The sequence below is a fragment of the Euphorbia lathyris genome, chromosome 9 (genome assembly GCF_963576675.1).
Source record: "Euphorbia lathyris chromosome 9, ddEupLath1.1, whole genome shotgun sequence".
Lineage (NCBI taxonomy): Eukaryota > Viridiplantae > Streptophyta > Magnoliopsida > Malpighiales > Euphorbiaceae > Euphorbia > Euphorbia lathyris.
This window is the reverse complement of record NC_088918.1, coordinates 9633073-9655967: the sequence shown is the minus strand read 5'-3', so window position 1 is coordinate 9655967 and position 22895 is coordinate 9633073. Positions and strand designations below refer to the sequence as shown.

Genomic DNA, 22895 nt, shown 5'->3' with positions numbered 1-22895 from the left:
TTGGGAAAAAAAATATTTTCTCCAAAAAATTGACTCTCTCTCTCTAAAAATGTCTAGAGTGAGAAAACTCCAAAAATTCTCCCCCCCTCCAAATGCACGGGGATCCGTGCCTTAAATAGGCAACGGATCCCGGAAGCTTTGGGCGACGCCCAAATAAAATTGCGCGTCGCCCAACCTCAGTTGGGCGCGCGCCCAACCAGCGTTGGGCGCGCGCGCCGAACTGATGTTGGGCGTTCGCCCAACGAGCGTTGGGCATCCGCCCAACGTCGCTGGGCACTCGTCCAACGGCTGCCGGGCGCGCTCGCCCCAGCGGCCGTCGGGCGTGCGCCCCGCGCTGTCGGGCGTGCGCGCCCAACGGTCGTCGAGCGCGCGCTCCGCGCTGCCGGGCGTGCGCGCCCAGCGGACGTCGCGCATGTGCTCTTTCGCCGCCAGGCGTGCACGTCCAGCGGACGTCGAACGTGCGCCCCGTGCTGCCGGGCGTGCGTCCGACTGTCGTCGGACATGCATCGGCATGCCGCTAGGCGCTCGCACCACCTCGCTGAGCACTCGCGAGCCGTCCACTTGACGACCGCGACTCCCATTAACTTTTCCTTTCCCTTTTTTTTATTATATATTTGTTCTTCTCTTTTTTTTTTTAAATTTCCGCTTCGACCGCTTCGTTACAGGTTTTCGTCACAGGTCCTCCGACTCGGTGTCTACAGTTGCCCCTACTTTCCTATTTTGACAGTGATGTGTGTGTTTTGAAAACGTTTTTTGCTAACGCAACACATGCAATATAAAACATATTAAAGTAAAAGACACGTAAAGAGTAGGAGGAAGAATACCTGATCTCTGCGCTGCGCGCTCCAGCTTCGTCTTCGATCCTCTTCGTCCTTGCCTTCGAATCGGCTGCTGGCGGATGTTCTTCTTAAGGACCCTAGCCTAAATTGACTGCGGGTAGAAAGCTCTTTCTAGCGACCCTAGTCTCTAAATCGATTATGGGTAAAAATGGCTCAAAAGAAACCCTGGTCCACGACCGCGGGTAAAATGGCTCAAAAGCGACCCTGGTCTACGACCGCGGGTAAAATGGCTAAAAAGCAACCTTGGTCCACGACCGCGGGTAAAATGGCTAAAAAGCAACCCTGGTCCACGACCGCGGGTAAAATGGCTAAAAAGCAACCCTGGTCCACGACCGCGTGTAAAATGGCTCAAAAGCAACCCTGGTCCACGACCGCGGGTGAAATGGCTAAAAAGCAATCCTAGTCCACGACCGCGGGTAAAATGGCTCAAAAGCAACCCTGGTCCACGACCGCGGGTAAAATGGCTAAAAAGCAACTCTGGTCCACGACCGCGGGTAAAATGGCTAAAAAGCAACCCTGGTCCACGACCGCGGGTAAAATAGCTAAAAAGCAACCCTGGTCCACGACCGCGGGTAAAATGGCTAACAAGCAACCCTGGTCCACGACCGCGGGTAAAATGGCTCAAAAGCAAAAGGTTCTCTCTAACAATTCTGAATTCTGAAGCGCTGTCGTCGGTATCTTTACTGGAGCTATCGTCTCGGGTATTCGAGTTGCTTGATAAGAGCGTTCTTATCTTTTCGTCTGGAACGATTTAGACTAATAAATATTTTTCTGTCGACTGTTGTCTGTATTTTAACTGGCACCACTGTTCTGTGAAATTTGGGCTGTCGTCTGGAGTCATATCTTCATGTTATCGGTCACCGCCTGGCAGAAAATCAGGCTGAAGCGGACTGCAAATCGAAGGTTTGTGCACCTGATAATTAATTATTTACTTTTTACCTTTATGTCACATCATACCTTTTTCGCTATTTACGGGAATGTCATTCCCTTTTCTTATATAAGGTGGTGGGGTTTCATTTCAACCCCACACCTTCTCTCTCTTCTCTCTCTCTTTAACTTCTAATTTGGATCATTCTCGTGATGGATTTGGATAAATACGATGGTACGAAGGGCATGGATGCGGGTTTTTAGAACCTGACTACAGTGATCCCTTTCCAGGATCCTGCTTCACATCTGAGCCGGACCCATGCTAACCAGGTAAGTACCCCTTACTCTTTTATTCTTTGACTAGACTTCTAGGCTTTAGTAGCCCTACTTTGAACATGATTTGCATGCTAACCTCTAAGCCGTTTAGAAGACCTTTAGTTAGAAAACGCGAATTTCTATGCACGTGAGCAATGCTTTATTTATTTTTTGAAAGAATTTTGACTTATATGCATGTGGATAGTAAAAATACAAACAATGCATGCCAACAGTAAAAATGTGAATAACCCGTGAATAGTACACGTGAATAGTGAAAACGTGGATAGTGCATGTGAATAGTAAAAATGCAAATGTGCACGTGAATAGTGAAAACGTGAAACATGCATGTGAATAGTAAAAACGTGAATAGTGCATGTGAATAGTAAAAACGTGAATAGTGCACGTGAATAGTAAAAAATGTGAATAGTGTACGCGAATAGTGAAAAAAAATAAACGACTAAATCAAATGCTTTTGACCTACGTTAGAATTGGATTGATTTCCTTGCCAACACGCGGGAGAGTGGAACACCAAAGAATAATGAATTAATCAAATTCTATACAAATGATCCTATGAATGACACCTCACGGGGTAACGACCCTAATTAACTGGTAGTTCTAAGTTAGACCTAAGCATGACCGAAAGAACAACTAGGTTAACAGACTTTTATGCGTCGAAGCGAGGTTCTCGAGGAGTAATGATTTTAGCTGGGCCCCTTTCCTTACCTGTCCTGTTTCTTCCAGGTTCTTGAGATTTCTGGGACCACCGAGGGTATCCACCTCTGGCATGCCATGCTTAGCCCGACGGCCGAAGCCCGAGTCCAAGAGTTGGGCTTCGAGCCCTTCATCCTGGCGCTGCCACGCGCCAACGGAGTATGTGATCGTTTCGGCCTGCGCACCTCGTGTGAGAGATGGGTAGACTCGACCCACACCTTTCACTTTTCATTTGGGGAGGTGACAATCTCGCCTCGTGACTTCTCCCTGCTGACCGGGTTGCGGGGGAGCTGTACCCCGGTTCCCCTCTTCTTTGATATGGTGCGTCCCCGGGTCGACCGCGATGAGCTAGCTGCTTTGATTGGACCAAGAGTCTATACAGGGGTCGGGTCCACCCCGGTGAAGTTTATCACCACATCAGGACTATTGAGTCGCAGGGACTCCTGTGGGCTGGACGACACCGATCAGGCTGTTCGCAGCTTTCTTCTGTATGCTTTGGGCGAGACGGTCTTCCGCACCAAGAGCGGGACGATACACGCGGGTCTCATCCAGGCCTTTCATGATTTGGAGGCAGTGTCGTCTTATGATTGGGCAGGAGCCGGCTTGGCTTTTCTGTATAAGTTTTTGGATCTGACTTGCCGGAAGCGCAAGGACTTCGGTGGTTACACCTTTGCTCTCATGGTACGTCTTTCATCCTTAACTTGTTTCTTTATTCTTTTCACGATTTCTGTTAGTAACCTTTGTTTCTGCGAGTAGGATTGGGCCTATGAGAGGCGGATCCTTCCATGCGAGCGTCGACGTAGACCGCGGGTGGTTAGGCCTCCGCTTATGGCTCGGTGGAGTGAGTTTGATCTAGGCGCCGAGAAGAGGCGGACGGTGACGCGATTCTTAGCGTGGATCGACTCACGGACTTTGGGGGAGGTGAATATCTTCTAATTATGCTAGATTTTCGTTTGATCAGACTTGACTTTTCTCTTTTGTTTTCAGATTCGGTTTAGGTGGGATGACCTCGACTTCGGTCCCGATTACGTATACGTCACCCGCATCCAGGGGCAGCAGTGCGTACTTACCGGCCCCTGTGGGCGGGCATGGTACTTGGGCGACCGGGGCATCACCGGGGTTAGTGCCTCGTATTGGACACCGGGCGAGATCCCCGCCTCCATGTTTGCGGTGCGGACCATGCCTCCGTCGGACATTCGTCGTGATTTGACCCGCCGCTTTTCCCCTAGAGATGTATGGGACCATGCAGGGAGTCCCGCTCTCTATTTATCGACACTATTGACCCCGATGGACGCCCCTGAGGTTATGATGGAGGTGGACTCTGTGGCAGACGTGTTTTCAGTGGAGGCTGTCGCTGCAGTCTTTGGTCGGGAGGAGGTTCCGGTAAGTGGTTCGACCTATTTATTTTTATTTACGAGGTGGTTAGTGGTATTTATTGTGCCTTTGCTTGCAGGGAGGTTCCTGGAGAAGTGCCCACACGTCAGATTTTTTTGATGGGGTCCGGGCTCAGACGTCTGCGAGCGAGCCGTCACATTGTGCCGGCAAGTCCTCTGGCGCTGCTTGACCAGAGTGGCCCCCTTTAGGCGTACCTATCCCCGAATTTGGGAGAGACTTCTCGACAGTTTGCTATGACGAGTCCGGAGTGGCCTATGCCGGTGTTGAGATGGCTCCTCCTGCTTTCACGTCGAGGATACCGTTTGATCCCCCAGACGCTCTCCAGACTTCGAGGGAGACGTGCACCGACTATGTGGGGCTATCTGGTTATTTCCGAGAGCGACTCAGCCTTCGTTGCGCCAGCCACCTGGTAAGTATCCTTATTTTATTTTAGTGTAGTGGAATGTATGCACATATGTATGTATGACTTCTGTTGTTGCCTTGTTTCAATGTTCTATTTTCTTTTTTCTTTTTTTTTTTTACAGAGCGATCTCCATGCAAACGAGCAGAGGTGGAGTGATTCGCAGCGGGAGGCCGATGCCAGGGTCGGCCAGGTCTATCGGGAGAGAAATGACCATTGGTCCGGGGTGATGCGAGCGGAGACCGAGGGGCGTCTTGCTGCTGAGGAGAGGACACGAGCGGAGACCGCGGGGCGCCTTGCCGCCGAGGAGAGACTTCGAGTTGCCAAGGAGGCCTTATCTGCGGAGCGGGCTTCCCGTCTGAGGGACTTTGAGGATTACTGGGATCTTCCTCCTTATTAGGCTCATTATTTATGGCTTTGTAGCTTTTTATTAGAATTACCCCGATGTATAGCTTGTGTATAGGGAAAGGGGTGGATAATACGTAGGCTTTTTTTGTGAAAAGAGAGGTAAGAAATGTATAACTCATGATTCATATTACCGTGCATTCAGTAGATTGTAATGATTCCAATCATCCTCTTCAAATATATTCATGCCTTTATTTATTTACAAACAATAGAAATACTTAGCCGCTTATACATTATTTTTATAATTGCTCAAGATACAACTGCTGTTACCAGGACCTGCCTTTTTCGGTTTTCAGATCCCAGCGATTTTTCATCTCTCCTTTTACTATCCCGGAATTTTCAAACGAGTGCCCTTTCGGGTTTTCACCCATTGGGATGTCCCTTATTGTTGCATAGGTCGCCCTTTGCGGGTTTTCAACCTATCGGGAATTTTCATTTCTTTTTTTTCTTTTTTTTTTTTACGAAAAGTATTTCTTAAGCCTATCCAGATTGGTAGGTTCGGAGAACCCCATGCCGTCCATAGTAGTAAGCTTCACCGCCCCTTTGCTTAGGATTTTCTTCACGAGGAATGGTCCTTCCCAGTTTGGCCTGAACTTGCCCCTAGGGTCGGTGTGCGTCATTCGGATCTGTTTCAGCATCAGGTCCCCTTCTTTGATAGGGCTGGCTTTGACCTTTTTGTTGAAGGCTCGGGCCATCCTTCTCTGATATAACTGCACGTGGTAAAGAGCCTCCATCCTTTTCTCGTCTACCAATGCCAACTGCTCACATCGCTTCTTCACACATTCCGTCTCGGGAATCTCTACTTCTACCGCGATTCTCAACGATAACTTTTCAATCTCAATTGGGAGAACGGCTTCTGCACCATATACCAAGGAGAACGGCGTTGCCCCAGTTGACGTTCTAATCGTCGTGCGATAAGCCCATAAAGCGAGCGGAAGCTGCTCGTGCCAATTCCGATGCGATTCCACTGTCTTTACAAGAATTCGTTTAAGGTTCTTATTAGCCGCCTCTACTGCACCATTAGCTTGTGGGCGATACGGAGAAGACCTATGATGCTCAATACTGTATTCCTGGAGGAGACTTCTCACTTCCCCCTGAAACTGGACCCCATTATCCGTGATCATGTGATGAGGCACTCCGAACCTGGTGATTAGGTGCTTTTCGATGAACTTCCTCATCTGCTTAGACCCCAACTTGCTAAATGATTCTGCCTCTACCCACTTGGTGAAGTAATCAATAGCGACTGCAATGAATTTGTGCCCATTCGACGCATTAGGCCTCACCTCCCCGATGATATCAATGCCCCAAGCCGCAAACGGCCAAATGGGTGCTAGCACGTGTAGTTCCATAGCTGGTAAGTGATTATAATCTCCGTGGATTTGACAATCATGGCATTTCTTTGCATATTCGTTACAATCTCTTTCCATGGTGAGCCAATAAAAGCCTTGCCTTATGATTTTCTTTACCAATACTGCTCCTCCCATATGGGCTCCACAAATTCCCGAGTGTACTGACTCCATTGCCTCACGGGCTTCTCCTTCATCCAAGCATCTCAATTGTAAACCATCGGCGTGTCTTTTGTAAAGCAAGTCATTGTGGATGACAAATTGCTGAGCTAACCTTCTGATCACAGCCTGATCCCTAAGTTCTGATTCTGTCGGGTACGTTCCACTCTTCATGAAGTTTATGATATCGAAATACCAAGGCTTTCCATCTGCCCCCAACAGCATTACATCTTCGTAGCATGGTTTGTGAGACCTCCTCAGCACCAAAGGCTTCGAGGCAAGATTCCGGAGATTATCCCATACCGACACCAAAGTGGCCAAAGCATCTGCTGCCTGGTTCTGTGTTCGGGGAATGTGATAGAAACGACACTCACTGAATCTCTGCGCCAATCCCTCCAACTGGTCTAGGTATGGACGCAACCTTTCTTCCCTTACTTCCCAGTTTCCCTGTGCTTGTTCGATAATCAGTTTTGAGTCACCCCAGATTTCAACATATGCTGCTCCCAGTGCTGCTAATGACTCCAACCCATAGATGCACGCTTCGTATTCGGCCATATTATTGGTGAGAGGGAAGGATAACTTCTTAGCCATTGGGACCCTTTCTCCTTCTGGTGAGATAAGTAGCACTCCTACTCCGGCTCCATTTGAGTTAACCGCTCCATCGAAGACCATTTTCCACGGTATAACTTCTATTGCATTCAAGTGCTCATCGGGGAACTCATAATTTATCTCTTCCTCTTCCGTATTTAGAGGCTGATTGGCTAGAAATTCCGCTACAGCTCTCCCCTTGATAACTTTCTTTGTTACATATTCGATGTCAAATTCGGACAAGAGCAACAACCATCGGGCTAGCTTCCCTGTTAGAGACGGAGTTCGGTACAGATACTTCACGGGATCCATCCGAGAGATAATGATCACTTTGTAAGATTGAAAATAGTGCCGCAGTTTCTTTGTTAGCCATACTACTACCACGCACGTCTTTTCAATCATGTTATACTTAAGCTCGTATTCCATGAACTTCTTACTCAGATAATACACCGCGTGCTCCACACCGGTGTCCCCTTCTTGGGCCAGCATTGCCCCAATAGATCGCTCCTCGATCGCTACATAGAGGAGAAGCGGTTTTCCAAGTTTAGGCGGTCTCAGAACCGGTGGATTAGACAGATAGTTCCGGACACTCTCCAATGCTTGCTGGCACCTATCATTCCAAACCGTGGGTTGATCTTTCCGTAGCAGCTTAAAGATCGGCTCGCAGATCGCAGTGAGTCGTGCTATGAACCGACTGATATACTGAACCTGCCCCAGGAATCCTCTCACTTCTTTCTCATTCTTTGGCGCCGGCATTTCTTGTATGGCCTTTACTTTGTCGGGATCCACCTCAATCCCCTTGTTACTGATAACATAGCCTAAGATCTTCCCCGATGAAACGCCAAAGAAGCACTTTTTCGGGTTCAACCTTAGCTTGAATTCCGCGATTCGGGCCAAAAACTTCTCAAGTGCAGCAAAATGCCCCTCTCTCGTCTCCGACTTGACCATCATGTCGTCCATATAGACTTCCACCTCTTTGTGTATCATATCATGGAACAGTGTCGTAGCCATCCGTTGATAAGTTGCCCCGGCGTTTTTCAAACCAAACGGCATTACCCTATAGCAGTATGTTCCCCACTCAGTCGTGAACGAGGTCTTTGCCTTGTGCTTCTCGGCCATCTGAACTTGCATGTAGCCCATGAAACCATCCACATTCGTGTGTAAGACACTGGATGCTGCACTGTCAATCAATACATCGATATGAGGCAATGCAAACTCATCTTTGGGGCATGCTTTGTTAAGATCTCTGTAATCAACGCACATTCTCACTTTTCCGTCTTTCTTTGCGATTGGCACTACATTTGCGACCCACGGAGGATAGTCAATTACTTCGATGAAACCTGCCTCTAACTGTTTCTTCACCTCTTCTCTGATCTTATCTGCCCATTCCGGCCTCATGCGACAGAGCTTCTGTTTCACGGTCTTAGCATCGGGGTATGTTGGGATACGGTGAGTTACGATTGATTGATCAATTCCTGGCATGTCTTCGTATGTCCAAGCAAACACTATTTTGTATTTTTTAATTATTCTCTCAAATTCTTTCCTCTCTTCAGTGGTTAATTCTTGAGCAATTTGTATAAGTTTAGGATTTTCATCCGTGCCAAGATTGAAAGTTGACATTTCTATTGTATTGATTTCAAATGTAGGCATGTTATATGAATGAGAATGCATGGAATGATCAGAATCAACATCAAGCAAGTAAGCAAAATCAGAATTCATTTCATTGATAGTATCGGCGAGTACATCGTCAGATTCAAATAAAGCAGTAATACAATTTTCATCATCGGGGTTCTTAGGTTTCTTATAAGCCTTGGAGGTACTGGGCTCGTCCAACGCTCCCACAGTTGCTTCAATAGTGATGACCTGCTTCTCAGCATTCAGATCTAACATCATGATCTCCTCGACGAAACAGCTTGCCTTTCCTTTGCCCCAATCGGTAACATCATTGAAGATCTCGAAACCCGACAGTATCTTTCCTTCGGTGCTAGTCCATGACTCAGGAGCCCCCGAATAAACTTTCCTGTGACCCTCGTTCACAAAATACTTCTTTAGGCCCACTTTTCCTTCACCACCTGTGTTGGACGGACCTCCCTGCTCATACCCCAAACCCCTCCGGGTTTTCTGACTCTTGAAATCCGGGAATTCTGGCAACCCTTGATGGTGTGCTCCCAAGCCCATACCGGGGATGAAACCCCCTTTCATCATCTTCACCACATCGGTGGTCATGCTAGACTCGTAGATCCCAGAAACTTGGAATCCGGAGAAAAGCTGAGGCTCAATTCCCAATGCCGCCACTGAACTCAATTTCTTCGCTCTGATCGTCACTATCTCCTCCCCGAAGGGAAATTTGATCATCTGGTGGATCATGGAGGGCACACCTCCCAACTTGTGGAACCATGGACGTCCCAACAATACGGCGAACGTCACCGGTATATCCAGCACCGTGAATTCAGTTTCCTCTTCATGCGGCCCTACTTTCAGCTTAGCCTTAAAAACTCCTTCAATGTGCCTACGGCTATCATCATAGGCCCTGATCACGGTTTCCGAAGCAGTCAAATCTCCTCTTTCTACTCCCAACTTGGACAAAAGTTTCAGTGGGCACACATTAATGGCTGATCCATCATCGACCATCACACAACTAGTCTTTTTCCCGTTAATTTCAGCTCGGATGTACAAAGGCTTGTTGTGAGCCTTCCCCTCTTCTGGGAGATCTTCATCAGTAAACGTGATTTCGGTCTTCTTCCGGGCCATAATTGCCCCTACTAATGCTGTCGGCTCAGTATCGGTAGAAATAACCAAATTATGCAGCTCTTTCATCAGATTTTCACGGTGGTATTTGGAATGGCATAAGACTTCCCACACCGTAGACTTAGCTTGTGTTTTCTTCAACTGCTCGAGGACCTGGTCATCTGGCTTGGGAGCCGATCCTTCCCTTATCTCAGTCTCACCCACGGGTGCCTTTCCCTCGGCCACCCGACCTGATCTTGTCATGACAGCAATTTTCGGCTCTTCATCAGATTCATCCCAAATATTGATAGGAATTCTCCGATCAGTATCCTCCTCATCCGAGGAACTTTCCCAAATGTCCACAATCATCAGATCCATTACGTGAGGAACGTTTGAATTCAAATAAAAGGGATCCGCTGATCCATACAAAGCCCAGCCTATTAAATCATCGTAATCCCTGAGGGATACTCTGCTCATCCTCCTTGCTGCCAATGGAATTGCACCTCTCTGTATGCACATGAGCTGCACCTTATCACTCATCGTTTCACGACACTGCTCATAGCGGTGCCTCCACCTCCTAACATAATCCACGAATGGTTCCTCGGGGAATTGCCTGATCCTATCTAGATCTTCCAGGGATCCCGTCCATGGAACATACATCTCATATCTCGCCACAAAAGCATCCCTAAGCGGTATCCAGTGACCCATTTCCTCCTCTGATAGGCCTTAGTGCCACAACAAGGCTTCTCCCATGAGGGTTTCCGGGAAATGTTCATGTAATTCACATTGAGGGAACCCGGCGTCATACATATGGTTGCGGAATAACCTTGCATGCTCAATAGGATCCCAGTATCCACCATACCTGGGCATTGCTAACACCGCTTCAGGTGTCTCATAGGAGGGCGAGTCTGGTGTTTGTTCCGCAAGCATCCATACTGTATACTCTTTGATAAACCTCTTCGTCATCGCAGCCCAATCGCGCTTAATATGCATTGGGAGAGACATGTACCACATCAGCGGCTCCCCCATCAGTGAATTGCAAAACAAGCTAGTGATCTCTTCTTCCTTAAGACCCAAAGGCCCCATGGCCGACAAGTAGAAGTGAAGATGTTCCATCGGATCCTTGTTGCCATTATACTTACTGACCCTCGGTAACGGACACTTGATAGGTCCAATCTGCATCGCAAAGCGCTCTGCGGTCCTGTCCTTAGCTCTCTGGTACTTTTCTAGGAATAGATCAGACAGTCGTTCCCAATCATGCTTGCAGGAGTCGGGCAACGAGTGGAACCATCCCAAAGGCTCACCTATCAGCGAATGGTGGAACCACTGAGTGATCTCGTCCACCCCAAAAGATTCAACAAACATATCGTGCATATACTCACGCAAGTGCACATCGGGATCTTCCCCTCCACTAAACAGACTTAATTCTGGCACAATAGTCCGAGACGACCCTTCCCCGGTCTCTTCAGCACTATCTTCATCATACGGTGCTCCACCATCCAACCCTTCATCCATCGGTTCACCCTTCTGTTCTTTGCCAAGGAAGGACACATATAGACCAGTTCCTACATTGCTCTTCTCATCGGAGTCCAACAAATCCTCTTCATTTTCCCCGAAGGATTCCCCAACCCTGCTTTCTTTCAGCCCGACTCCGATCATGCTCACCCTATGATTAGGTAGTGGATTACGCCTAGTGGAAGGGTTTGCCAACGAAGGATCAGCTATCTTCTTCTCCTCAATCAAATCTTGGATCTCATGCTTCAACCTCTCACAGTTCTCAATAGTATGCCCATAACTGCTGTGGAATTCGCAGTATCCCCTAGCTTGTATCTGCGGAGAAGGTGGTGCTTTGTTATAAGGAGTGAGGGCTTTCAACAATCCCTTTTTCTGCAATCGTTCGAAAACTTTTGCGTATGTCTGATCAAATTTGGCAAACTGCCTCTTTTCGATAGCATTAAGATCAAGCACTTTCACTGTGGCCGATTCTGTACTCGCGCTTGGCCCTCCGGCACTATATCCAGACTTTGTCCACTTGGTATAAGCTTTCTTCGGCTCACCATCCCCCTCCACTGTCAAGGCGCAACTATACATCTGATTAAAATCGGTAAAAGGCATATACCGTAGCTCATTCTTAATATATGGCAACGTGTTGCCAATTACCATTCGGATCTGATCCTGCTCAAGCGGCTTTTGCTTCATAACTGCCGCCTTGGCTCTCCACCTCCTTACAAAATCGGAAAAAGATTCCCCGGCCTGCTGCTTAGTGCTCTCTAGCTCCTTTAGAGTAACCTCAAGCATAGTATTGAAACTATACTGAGCGATAAATGACTTTGCCAACTCCTTCCAATCTCTTTTCGTAACCATTGGCAACGCATGGAACCATATGAGGGCAGCCCCCTCCAGTTAAGTGTTAAACAGACCCAGGACTTGATCCTCAGTCAGGATCTTGTGCTTCATTACTGTGATATACTGACTCATGTCGGCGGTAGGATCCCCAGTTCCATCGAACTTTTTCATGTCAGGGAGCCGGAATTTCAAAGGCAAAGCAGTTGCCAACAAAAAATTCTTCAAGTTATAAAAGTCCTGACTTCCGGAGCTTCCCCCACGCAGATCCTGCACCTCCTGAGTGATATGCTGCTTCCACTCCTCTTCCTTAGCCTTCTCTTTCTCGAGCTGTTTCTGGATATAGTCCTGATAGTCATCCTCGTTCCCAAAGTGGGGACCAGTGTTTGCCTCATTCTCAGCGCGCTTACTACCACTCTTGTTATCCTTCAACGCTAGCTCCGCTAGCTGGGCCAAAATTCTGGCCAATTGATCATTAATGTTGTTCACAGAGTTTTCCAATTCGGCCACCTTTTCGTTGGTCGCAGACATACTGATAGAAGACTGAGTATACTTGGGTGAAGATGATCCGGAAGCCACAGCTGCAGATTCAGAACTGTCTATCTGTAGCTGATCAAACTGCCTGACTAGCCGATTACTCTCACGAAACCACAACCGCTTAATGATGACGTCTGCGCGAACGATATCCATTAGTATGTATGCATGATTTTATATGCATAATTCGTGGTGTGTGCGTTTATTATTTACGAATATATAAGATAAGAAGAACAAACGTTAGTTTAATTACACGCATCACAACATCTCTCTTCCACCCTTATTCCTCCACACACTCGATGGTCCAAGTCTCTTTCCTAGGATTTTGTTTTGGGGCTCACATTGCGGTCCAGGGGACACGTGATACCGTCGATTATTGTGGAAAAGGTAAATCATCCATCAGACAATACAGTTCATTTTAACGTATCAACGTTTAGTGACTAAGATATCGACCAAATTGGATTGTCCTTTCGGAATAACTCGTCTTTTGTTATTTCACGAGACGCATTAGTTCGGGTTTTGACTCCCTTTCGAGCGTATCTCGGATTTAGACGCGGTACGAGTTATTCTTCTGGTTCAATCGTTCGTTACCGACAACGATTCGTTCCCTTTTATTCGCGTGGGTTCGTGTCTCGATTTTGGATTACAACGGGATCTTTTGGATCTATTGAGAGACGTAACCACGTGTTTGTTTAGTGAGAGTATCACTTTTGGATTTTATTCTTAGGGAACGGAATTATCGCGTAACGTGTTCATTCCTAGCGTTAAGATTAGCTTGCTCGTTTTAGCTACGTGAAAAGACGGCGAGTCTTATTCGAGCGCACGATAATCTCTCGGCTAGCAACAAATTTTTACTTCTTCCAATTTACGGGATATATCATCCTAGCGTGGTTATAGAAAATCAACGTTTCGTTGAATCGCATGCTTATTCGAAGCAGGGATATTATCGTTCTTTTTCATTCAGGCACAAGTCAAGCAAGAACGCATGTCGGGCCATATTTCTTGCAGTTTTGGTAACGGTCGAAATGATCGAGCCATTAGTCAAACCCACAGTCTCGTCCATATGGTGCAATCATGCGGTTTAGCTTAATTCGGCTTCGTGATTTTAAACAGCGTATATACCAGTTCGAGGCACGTATTTAACGACATTGGTTCATTTTCTTTAACTATTCTCGGGATTGACATATATCGTAGATACAGAATAATTTTGGTCGTTTGTTTATTTTCCTTTTATTTTCTTAGTCACTTTTGCGGATACGTCCATTTCTCCTTAGAACAACGCAAGTTATAACGTAAGATCTCATTTTTTATTCGAAAGGGACGGGTCACGTTTATGAAACTCTTTACGTTACGACAAGGTCGTTCGAAACAGAAATGTTCTTCGTTTTCGTTTTATCATAATATCGTTTTATCCCAACGTATTTAAAGAATGTGAACAACGGCTATCGTTAATATAGTCTTTTGAATCGAGATACGACTATCCTTAATATCAAATCGATTTGTACTAATACGTGCTTACGTCATAACGTGTTTCCTGAACATGTGCCTTCTTCGGGACACGGAAAGGGACCAGACGGGTCGCACAAGTTCATTCATACGAGATGACTAAGTCGTCTTTAGTTCGAATCATTTCGATGCTTTGGGGCAGTTTATATATCGGTTTAAGAGTATACATTAACGTTCCGTTTCATTTTCTTTACGTATTTTAGGATTAGACACGTATCATGGCAATTTGAAAACACGAATTGATTCATTTATCACACCAAAAATAGTAACGGGTAATCCTATGGCAACTTCTAAGGCTACTATATGCTGACACGGCTGACCGCGGGACCTCACAGGACCGCACAAATTCGCCCCTAACGAATGGATGGGGACCCTTTGGCGCCTTACTGTAAGGGGGAACTTACACTAGCCTCTTTCGAGCGACGAATGGACTCTCGCTAGAGGTTTCACGGAAATTACCCAAAAGGTTTGCAATAATGCGTATGAATGCATACGAAAAGAAATAATACGATCCGTCCCCGTTAAGGGCTTAATACACGCCTTCCGGAATCAAATTTCTCGCTTCCTCAGCAGAGTCGCCACTTGTTAGAAAGGTGCCGCGGCCTAATCTCCCGGGCGGACCGGGGGGTGGACACCTCATGGCGACGTAAGCGGTGATTGGCGCCGAAAGCAACCAATCGTGGAATCAAGCTGCTCGGCAGGACCGGAGCCTGGAGTATGGAAGAGTCGCCACCCACGAATGGGAAAATGAACACCGATCCCTTGCGGGAGACCGATGTGGGTTTGGGAAACTTAGGTACGAGCCGAGAAGGCTAGCTCCTTTCCGGAGAAAGGCTACTAGGCACCCCGACATCGCCCGGTTATGAACCATCGGCCTCCTACTTAGCGTGTTAGGCGATAACGGACTAATCACATATTTCTTTAAGTTTAAAATTCATTTGAAAACCTTTTCTTTCTCGCTTTGAAAAACCGTTTTGAGCATGTTATTGAAAGCCATTTTAGTAAAGAATCACCCATTTACATGAATTAAAACTACATAGGAGAGAGAGGGGAAGAAGGAAGAATTGATTCATTCACGGTGTGATTTTAGGCTTTAGACTATACACTAACTCTAAGCTAATCTCACTCCCCAAAAACGAGTTCATTTACATGTTTCGTTCCTTAATCGCCGTTGGAACGATTTAGGGACGTTTCAAAACCCCGTTAATGACGTTCACTCGGATCGTCGTTGGAACGACTCGAGCGTTTGAAAACGTTGAGCAAACGTTTTTACTCTAAAAGCGTGATTAAACATACAAGTCAATTTATTTTGTACAAAAACCATTTGATTAGGAAAAACGATTCAAAACTTCATTATTCACAAAAGCGATTTTAATTACGAGGTTCGCTTAATTCGTCGTTGGAACGAATTAAGGTTTTAAAACGTGATATTTTGGAAACGGTTTAAAAATGTCAAGAAAACATTATTTACATTTTAGGAATATCTAGACAAGCTTTAATTTAAACAAACAAATTAAACTCTCTTTTTGTGGTTTATTTTCCCCTTTTTCACTCAATTATTTTCTACTTGAACATAATTACAACAATTAATGAATTAAACCCAAATTCACCCAAATAAAACTAATTTAAAAGAGTATATATATAAGTATGAAAATAGAGTAAATATATATAGATATATGTATGTACAAAAAATGATTAATAATACCCACTAAAATAAAATAGAGAAAATAATACACATTATTAAAAATAGTGATAAAGATACTACTAAGTATAATGTATTTTTATTCTAGTTAAAAACATGTAAAAATGAACCAAGTTCATAAATAAGAAAATGGTATTTAACCCCTCCCCAAAATGGTTTATGATAAGTAGATATAGAAAATAACCCCTAGTAACCCCAAAATAACAAATATGTATAACTTAAATGAATTTAAAGGAAAATCTATATATATACATATAATTTCATCAAATTAAATTAATGAAAAATAATATCTAAATATGTTAAATAAACATATACCAAAAGGTTGAAAATAATTTGAATACATATATTACATAATTATACATATATATATAAAGGACCAAAAGTCTAAGAGTTAAGAAAGGAGGACCAAAACAGCATTTTTTACATTCCAGCAGCTTTACCGACGGAAAATCCGTCGATAAACAGCCTTTGGTGGCAGAAAATGGAAATTTACAGAATCAGTCCAACAGTTTCCAGATTTATTCAAAGGCTTTAGATTAGACCTATTATATCGTTTTGGATCCCCGAACTCCCAAAATTGGATCATAGTCTATAACGGAGAATCCTAAAACGATGTTTTATTTTAAAACGTTACTTAGAAATATTTTCAAAACTTATAATTACAACGTTTTTTCATCCCGAACTACCTTTGAATCGGATCACGGTTCGTATTGGGATATTAAAACGAGGTTTTTATTTCAAAACAAAATCGAACGTTTATTTAATACGTGACGAAAATTAAATAAATACGAAAAATTAAATAAAGCGTGATAAATAAATAAATAACTAAATAAATAAAATTATAACATAAAAATAAATAAATTAAATAAATTAAATAAAATAAAACGAGTCTAGTCCTCGGATAATACCTCAAGATCGGTATCGGACAGTCGAAGTCGGTTGATTCCACGAGTTATGATTTTCCGGTTTTTTGTGTGTTTTTGATGAAATATTCAACTTTGGAAAATTTGGAATTTTTTTGGGAAAAAAATATTTTCTCCAAAAAATTGACTTTCTCTCTCTAAAAATGTCTAGAGTGAGAAAGCTCCAAAAATTCTCCCCCCTCCAAATGCATGGGGATCCGTGCCTTAAATAGGCAACGGATCCCGGAAGCTTTGGGCGACGCCCAAATAAAATTGGGCGTCGCCCAAAGCCAGTTGGGCGAACGCCCAGCGGCTGCCGGGCGCGCTCGCCCCAGCGGCCGTCGGGCGTGCGCCCCGCGCTGTCGGGCGTGCGCGCCCAACGATCGTCGAGCGCGCGCTCCGCGCTGCCGGGCGTGCGCGTCCAGCGGACGCCGGACGTGTGCTCTGCGCCGCCGGGCGTGCACGTCCAGCGGACGTCGAACGTGCGCCCCGTGCTGCCGGGCGTGCGTCCGACTGTCGTCGGACACGCGTCGGCATGCCGCTAGGCACTCGCACCACGTCGCTGAGCACTCGCGAGCCGTCCACTTGACGACCGCGACTCCCATTAACTTTTCCTTTCCCTTTTTTTTATTATATATTTTTTCTTCTCTTTTTTTTTTTAAATTTTCGGAACCAACCGCTTCGTTACAGATTTTCGTCACAGGTCCTCCGACTCGGTGTCTACAGGGACCCTATGAGCCCGTTCTTATTTGTTATCGCTATGGAGAGGTTATCTCATCTCATCCAAGATGCTGTGAACACTGGAAGGCTCCATCCGGTTACTATTAATAGATTTTGTCCCCCGATCACCCATTTATTCTTTGCTGATGATGTTATGATCTTTGTGGAAGGGAATGAGGATCAAATTGGTGTGATAATGGATATCCTGACAAACTTTTATTCTGCCTCTGTCCATAAGATTAATATCCAAAAATCTAGAATGTTATGCTCTAAGAATATGAACCCTAGGGTTGGAAGAAAGTTGAGTGAGATTTCGGGTATTTCTCTAACCAATTCTCTCGGTAACTATTTGGGGGTCCCTCTCCATAGTGATAGAGTTTCAAAAGCCTCCTTTAAGGATATCCTCGATAGGACGAATAAAAATTATGCTAATTGGAAAGCTAAGACCCTCTCCCTTGCGGGTCGTCTTACTTTGATCCAGTCTGTGGATGGTGCTGTCCCGAATCATTTAATGCAAGCTTGCAGGCTGCCTGAGCCGGTTCTGAATGACCTTGATAAGATCAATCGTCAGTTCTTTTGGGGGGATTCGGAAGAGGGGAAAAAGATTCATTTGGTTCCCTGGAAAGAGGTGTGCCAACCTAAGAATAAGGGTAGGTTAGGGATCAGACAAGCCAAAGATAATAATAAAGTGCTTTTAAGGAAGCTTCTTTGGAGGATGTGGCAGAATCCGGACGCTCTTTGGGTTCGGTTATTGTGCGGGAAGTACAGAAAGGATAAGATTTTCGGGGGCCCGAAAGAAAGAGCTCCTAATTGTTCCTTCTTATGGAAAGGGGTTAACGTTGTTTTTTCGGAGTTCTGCTCTGGGATTGGTTGGTCGGTGGGCAATGGTAGATCTATTAGTTTCTGGAATGATACCTGGCTTGATAAGACTCCTTTATCAGAAGTGTGTATTTCTCCTTTGCCTCTGGAGATTAGAAACTGGAGTATCGCTGATGTGGTAGACTCGGAGGGCGATTGGGTTTGGTCGAGATTTGATTTTTACCTTAATCTTGAAACGCTCCTGAAAATTCGTGGAGTTAAAGTTAGTTGTAAAGAGGAGGATGGGGATAGTCACTGTTGGTCCTTGACTAGCAGTGGTACTTATTCCTGCAAATCGGCTTTTGAAGCTTTCAGTCCTAACTTGGATATCCCTCCTTCTATTTCCTGGGAAAATATTTGGGCCTTAAAAGTTCTTTATCGCATTAGGAGTTTCCTGTAGCTTAGCGCCAAGAATAGGTTGCTAACTAATGTGGAAAGAAAGAGACGCCATCTAGTTGAGGCTGATACTTGCTGTAGGTGCAAAGTGCAGGCAGAGACCATCTGTCATGTTCTAAGGGATTGTGTGGGAGAAAGTGATTCTGAGGAAGTTGCTTCCTAACTTCTTTGCCCACTCTGAAAACGATTGGTTATTAAATGGTGTGAATGGTTTGTTAATGCCTTATTTGGAGCATGGTGCTATCCTCTTTGCCATTGTCTGCCACCAACTTTAGAAGTGGAGAAATACTGAGGTGTTTGATGGTAAAGCTATTGTGATTCCTAATTTTCTTGGTTTTTTCTCCAAGAGAGTTAACACTATCATCAATAGCTACAAAGGGGATTATTTAGCCAGTACTTGCCAGAGTTCTGTGGAGCATCTTTTAGGCTGGAGTAGACCGGGGGAAGGGATTGTGAAATTAAATACCGATGGCTCGTGTCTTGTGGACGGAAGAATTGCAGCTGGAGGGGTTCTGAGAGATGCTGGGGGCAATTGGGTGGCTGGTTTTTCACAGAATCTGGGGATGAGCTCTTCCTTTTCTGTTGAACTCTGGGGTATCTTCTCTGGTCTCAGATTGACTATTGACCTGGGGCTTAAAAGACTGCTCGTGGATTCTGACAACCTTGAAGCAGTTAATATGATTGCTAATAACAAGGCTATATGCTTGAGTAGCCGAAACCTTGTTAATGAGATCAGAAGATTGTGCTATTCATTCGATACCATCTCCTTTTGTCATGTGTACAGGGAACAGAATAGGGTGGCTGACCGCCTTGCGGCTGAGGGCCATGGAAGGATGCCAGGAATTTCAACCTTCTCTTCTCCTCCGAACTTCCTTTGTTCGATTCTGTCGGATGATCGGGTGGGGGTTAGCTTCCCCAGGCTAATCCCGGGTTAGGTTTTGGTTTTTTTGTTGTTTTTTCTTTCCCTTTCCTACCAAAAAATAAATAAATTTTAATTAGCATTTAAACTTTAAATACATATTAATAAAATTTAAAAATCTAATAAATTATATAACTTAGATTGACTTATAAAATGCATATCTTATTATTTTATTAGTTTACGTGTTAATAATATTAATAAAAATAATAACTATTTAATTTTAAAACTATATATTTTTTTAAATTTGTATATTTATTAATTTTAATTTCTCATATTAAATTTATTAATTTGATATCTTAAAATATCATGATTTGATATAAAAAATGTTATTATTACTATAACTTTTATCAATATATTGTTAATATTGTATTATGTATAAGAATCTTAAGGGTCTATTTGGTTTACTTGTTGTTTGCTGTTAGAAAAAACATTTTTCCAAAAAGCATAATTTTCATGCTTTTGTAAAAAAACTACTTTTCACATATAAAAGACAAATATGAAGTTTCTAACCAAACATCCAAAACTCTCCATTTTAAAGTAAAAAGACAAATAAGATAAGAAAATGAGATAAACAAACACCTCCTAAATGTGAATAAAAATATAATTTTCACATAATTTTTTGAACCCGGTGGAAACTCTAACCCTTGACCTTCTATATTTTTTGGTTCTTTGACATGTTTGCTTTTTACAACCATGATTTTCTTAATCTCATTCCTATTTCATTTTTCTTATAGAGGATTTCGAGTACTCATTAATATCGGATGATGTCGGGTGCCTGAGCGTATTGATTATTCATTCTCATTTTAGCAAGATTTTCTACTTATTTAATTTCATTTATGTCCACTGTTCAATTTAAGTAATTTTTAATGTTTTCGAAATTGACTAGATGATTTTGGAAAATGGTTAAAATTCGATGCAATTGATGAAAGTAATTAAAAGTGGGCGAAAGTAACTGAATGTCATTAAAAGTGGATGATATTGATTTAATATAATCTAAATCTAGTTTGAAATTCTAAGATCATGTTTTTTTTTAGTATTGTTGTTATTTTATTTTTTTTTGAACCAATTATTGTTGTTATTTTTTAAGCATCCAATTACTTCAACTAATCCAAAATAATTATATCACTTTAAGTGACTAAAATTAAGTGGAAAACAACCAAAACCGATAAAAACATCATATATTGTGTGAAAGTGATTAAAATTGGGTAAAAGTGATTAAATGTAGAAGAAAATGACTGCAATTGATTGAAAATGGGTGAAAGTGATTAAAATTTGATGATATTTTGTAAACGTGATTGAAATTGACTAAAACTAGATGAAATTGGCTGAAACTCGTTGAATAATAATAATAACAATATTAAAAACTTAAAAAAAAAACAACTAGGAGCTATTTGAAAATGACCCCCTTTGGTCCTTCTTCCTACCTCCTCCACACCAATTACCGTCGTGCTTCACACTGCAATCTCGCCAGCTAATCTAACGACGATTCATGAAATGAATCCTCTAATTTGCACAACTTTGATTCCATGTTCACTACCACCACCACAGTTCGACTTTGAGTTCATATTAACTATATTTAAATGTTTACAACAATAACAAAGTTTTAGTCCCGAAATAATTTAGGATCGGCTAATATGAACCGTCATACGAAATCGTGAATCAAATCATGTCAGCGACATAAATTCACTCCATATTTAAATGTTTAAACCAAAATAATTACACACATTATTTTAAATATCAAAACAAAAATAACATAATTAAAGTTGACATTCAAACCTAACTTAAATTGAGAATGCCGTAACGGTTCTGTCAGGAATTCCCGTCGTAATGGTGTACTAAAATTTGCGTTGGTTTCACCCACGTTTTTCATGCCGTCAGAATTCCGTCGTAAACCAGTTTACGACGGAATTTGACCGATTTGTGAGGTAACTTTCCGTGGGTATTCACGATTTTTCTAGTAGTGTGTATTGTAACTCCACTTAATAAATAAAAAAGTGTGTCCACTTATAATATATGTGGGTCCATACTATACATGGTAAAATATATATGAGAGGTCCTCCATTTGACATGAAGAACCGGGTGCTTCTAATAATTTCCCCGACAGTAGATACACTTTTCTAATTGCAATTGATTTCAAGTATGTTTGAATAGTAAATATGTAAAGAACCTACAAATTCGTGTTCCAACACCAAAATGGTTAAATAACAGTTTAATATGGAATTAAGGGTCAATTCTCCCCTGAAGTTGGTAGATATGTTCGGTTTAGTTCAAATTAAAATTTAGATATCAACTCAATCCCGAAGTTATCAATATTTAACAAATTAATCCAAATACAATCAATTTCAATACCTAAAATTTTATCGAATTTGGACTGATTTGTCAAATATTACCAATTTTAGGATTAAATTGATACCTAAACTCCGATTTAGGTAAGCTGAACCACTAATTTTATGAGTGAAATTGATCCTTAATTCCTTTAATATGAGATATGGTTGATAGAGAATATACTAATAGGTATCAAGGGTAATATGGGAATTGGGGGACATATGGTTTAGGATCTGATCAGTGAAGAGAGAGTTAGATGCTGTTTGATAAAACTTAAAATTAAGTACTGAAAAATTAAATGCTGAATTTTAAATGCTGAATATTGTAAATGTTGAACATATTAAGCAGTAAAACTGTTTGGTTTTTATCGAAAATTAAGTGCTGAATGTAATTAAGCTATTTGATAACTACAATACGAAAAATAAAAAACAAAAAATTGGACAAATTTACCCTTTTCTATTTTTTTATTAATTTTTATCCTTTTATATTAATTCAACTAATCTAAAAAACAAATAAATAAAATGTACATTATACAAATATTATAAATTTTAAAATGGAACTAAAGATAATTTTCAAGGAATACATCATGGCATGGCTGCTTATTATACCAAATAATCCATATAAAAGATCAGACTAAACTAATAAAACAAAGACAGAAAAAAAAAATTAGAAAACGAGGATTGATTTGCCCTCAAATTTAGGGGTATAATAGTCCATTGGATTAAAAATAATTAAAATGTTGTGCTGAGCGTGTTAAGTGGATATAAGTTTAATTAATTGGTAGATCCTTGTGATTAGTGATCCGATCCGATCTGATTCATTCGTTCGTAGAGCTATTTATTCGTAGTCCCACTTATGGGGTTAAATCATTCTGTTCTAAGAAGAAATTTTGAAGGACAGGTTATTCCCATTTCATTTGATTGTCAGTGGCGAATTGA

At 42.8% G+C, this 22895-nt stretch overlaps 1 protein-coding gene across 1 annotated transcript; it reads left to right on the top strand.

Moving 5' to 3' along the window:
• The first annotated feature begins 283 nt into the window (after positions 1-283).
• LOC136206601 (protein MAINTENANCE OF MERISTEMS-like) lies at positions 284-5123 on the top strand. The gene is made up of 6 exons (XM_065997720.1): positions 284-2036; positions 2763-3413; positions 3489-3653; positions 3720-4115; positions 4186-4536; positions 4652-5123. The coding sequence occupies exons 2-5, from the start codon at positions 2811-2813 to the stop codon at positions 4294-4296; spliced, it is 1275 nt and encodes a 424-aa protein (XP_065853792.1). The 5' UTR covers positions 284-2036; positions 2763-2810; the 3' UTR covers positions 4297-4536; positions 4652-5123.
• Positions 5124-22895: the final 17772 nt, after the last annotated feature.

Bases quoted from the DNA above. Each gene is read 5' to 3' on its own strand.
- LOC136206601 (XM_065997720.1), top strand. From the start codon at position 2,811: ATGCTTAGCCCGACGGCCGAAGCCCGAGTCCAAGAGTTGGGCTTCGAG. The intron at 3,414-3,488 runs GTACGTCTTTCA...TTCTGCGAGTAG, and splicing joins GTTACACCTTTGCTCTCATG to GATTGGGCCTATGAGAGGCG. The intron at 3,654-3,719 runs GTGAATATCTTC...TTTTGTTTTCAG, and splicing joins ACTCACGGACTTTGGGGGAG to ATTCGGTTTAGGTGGGATGA.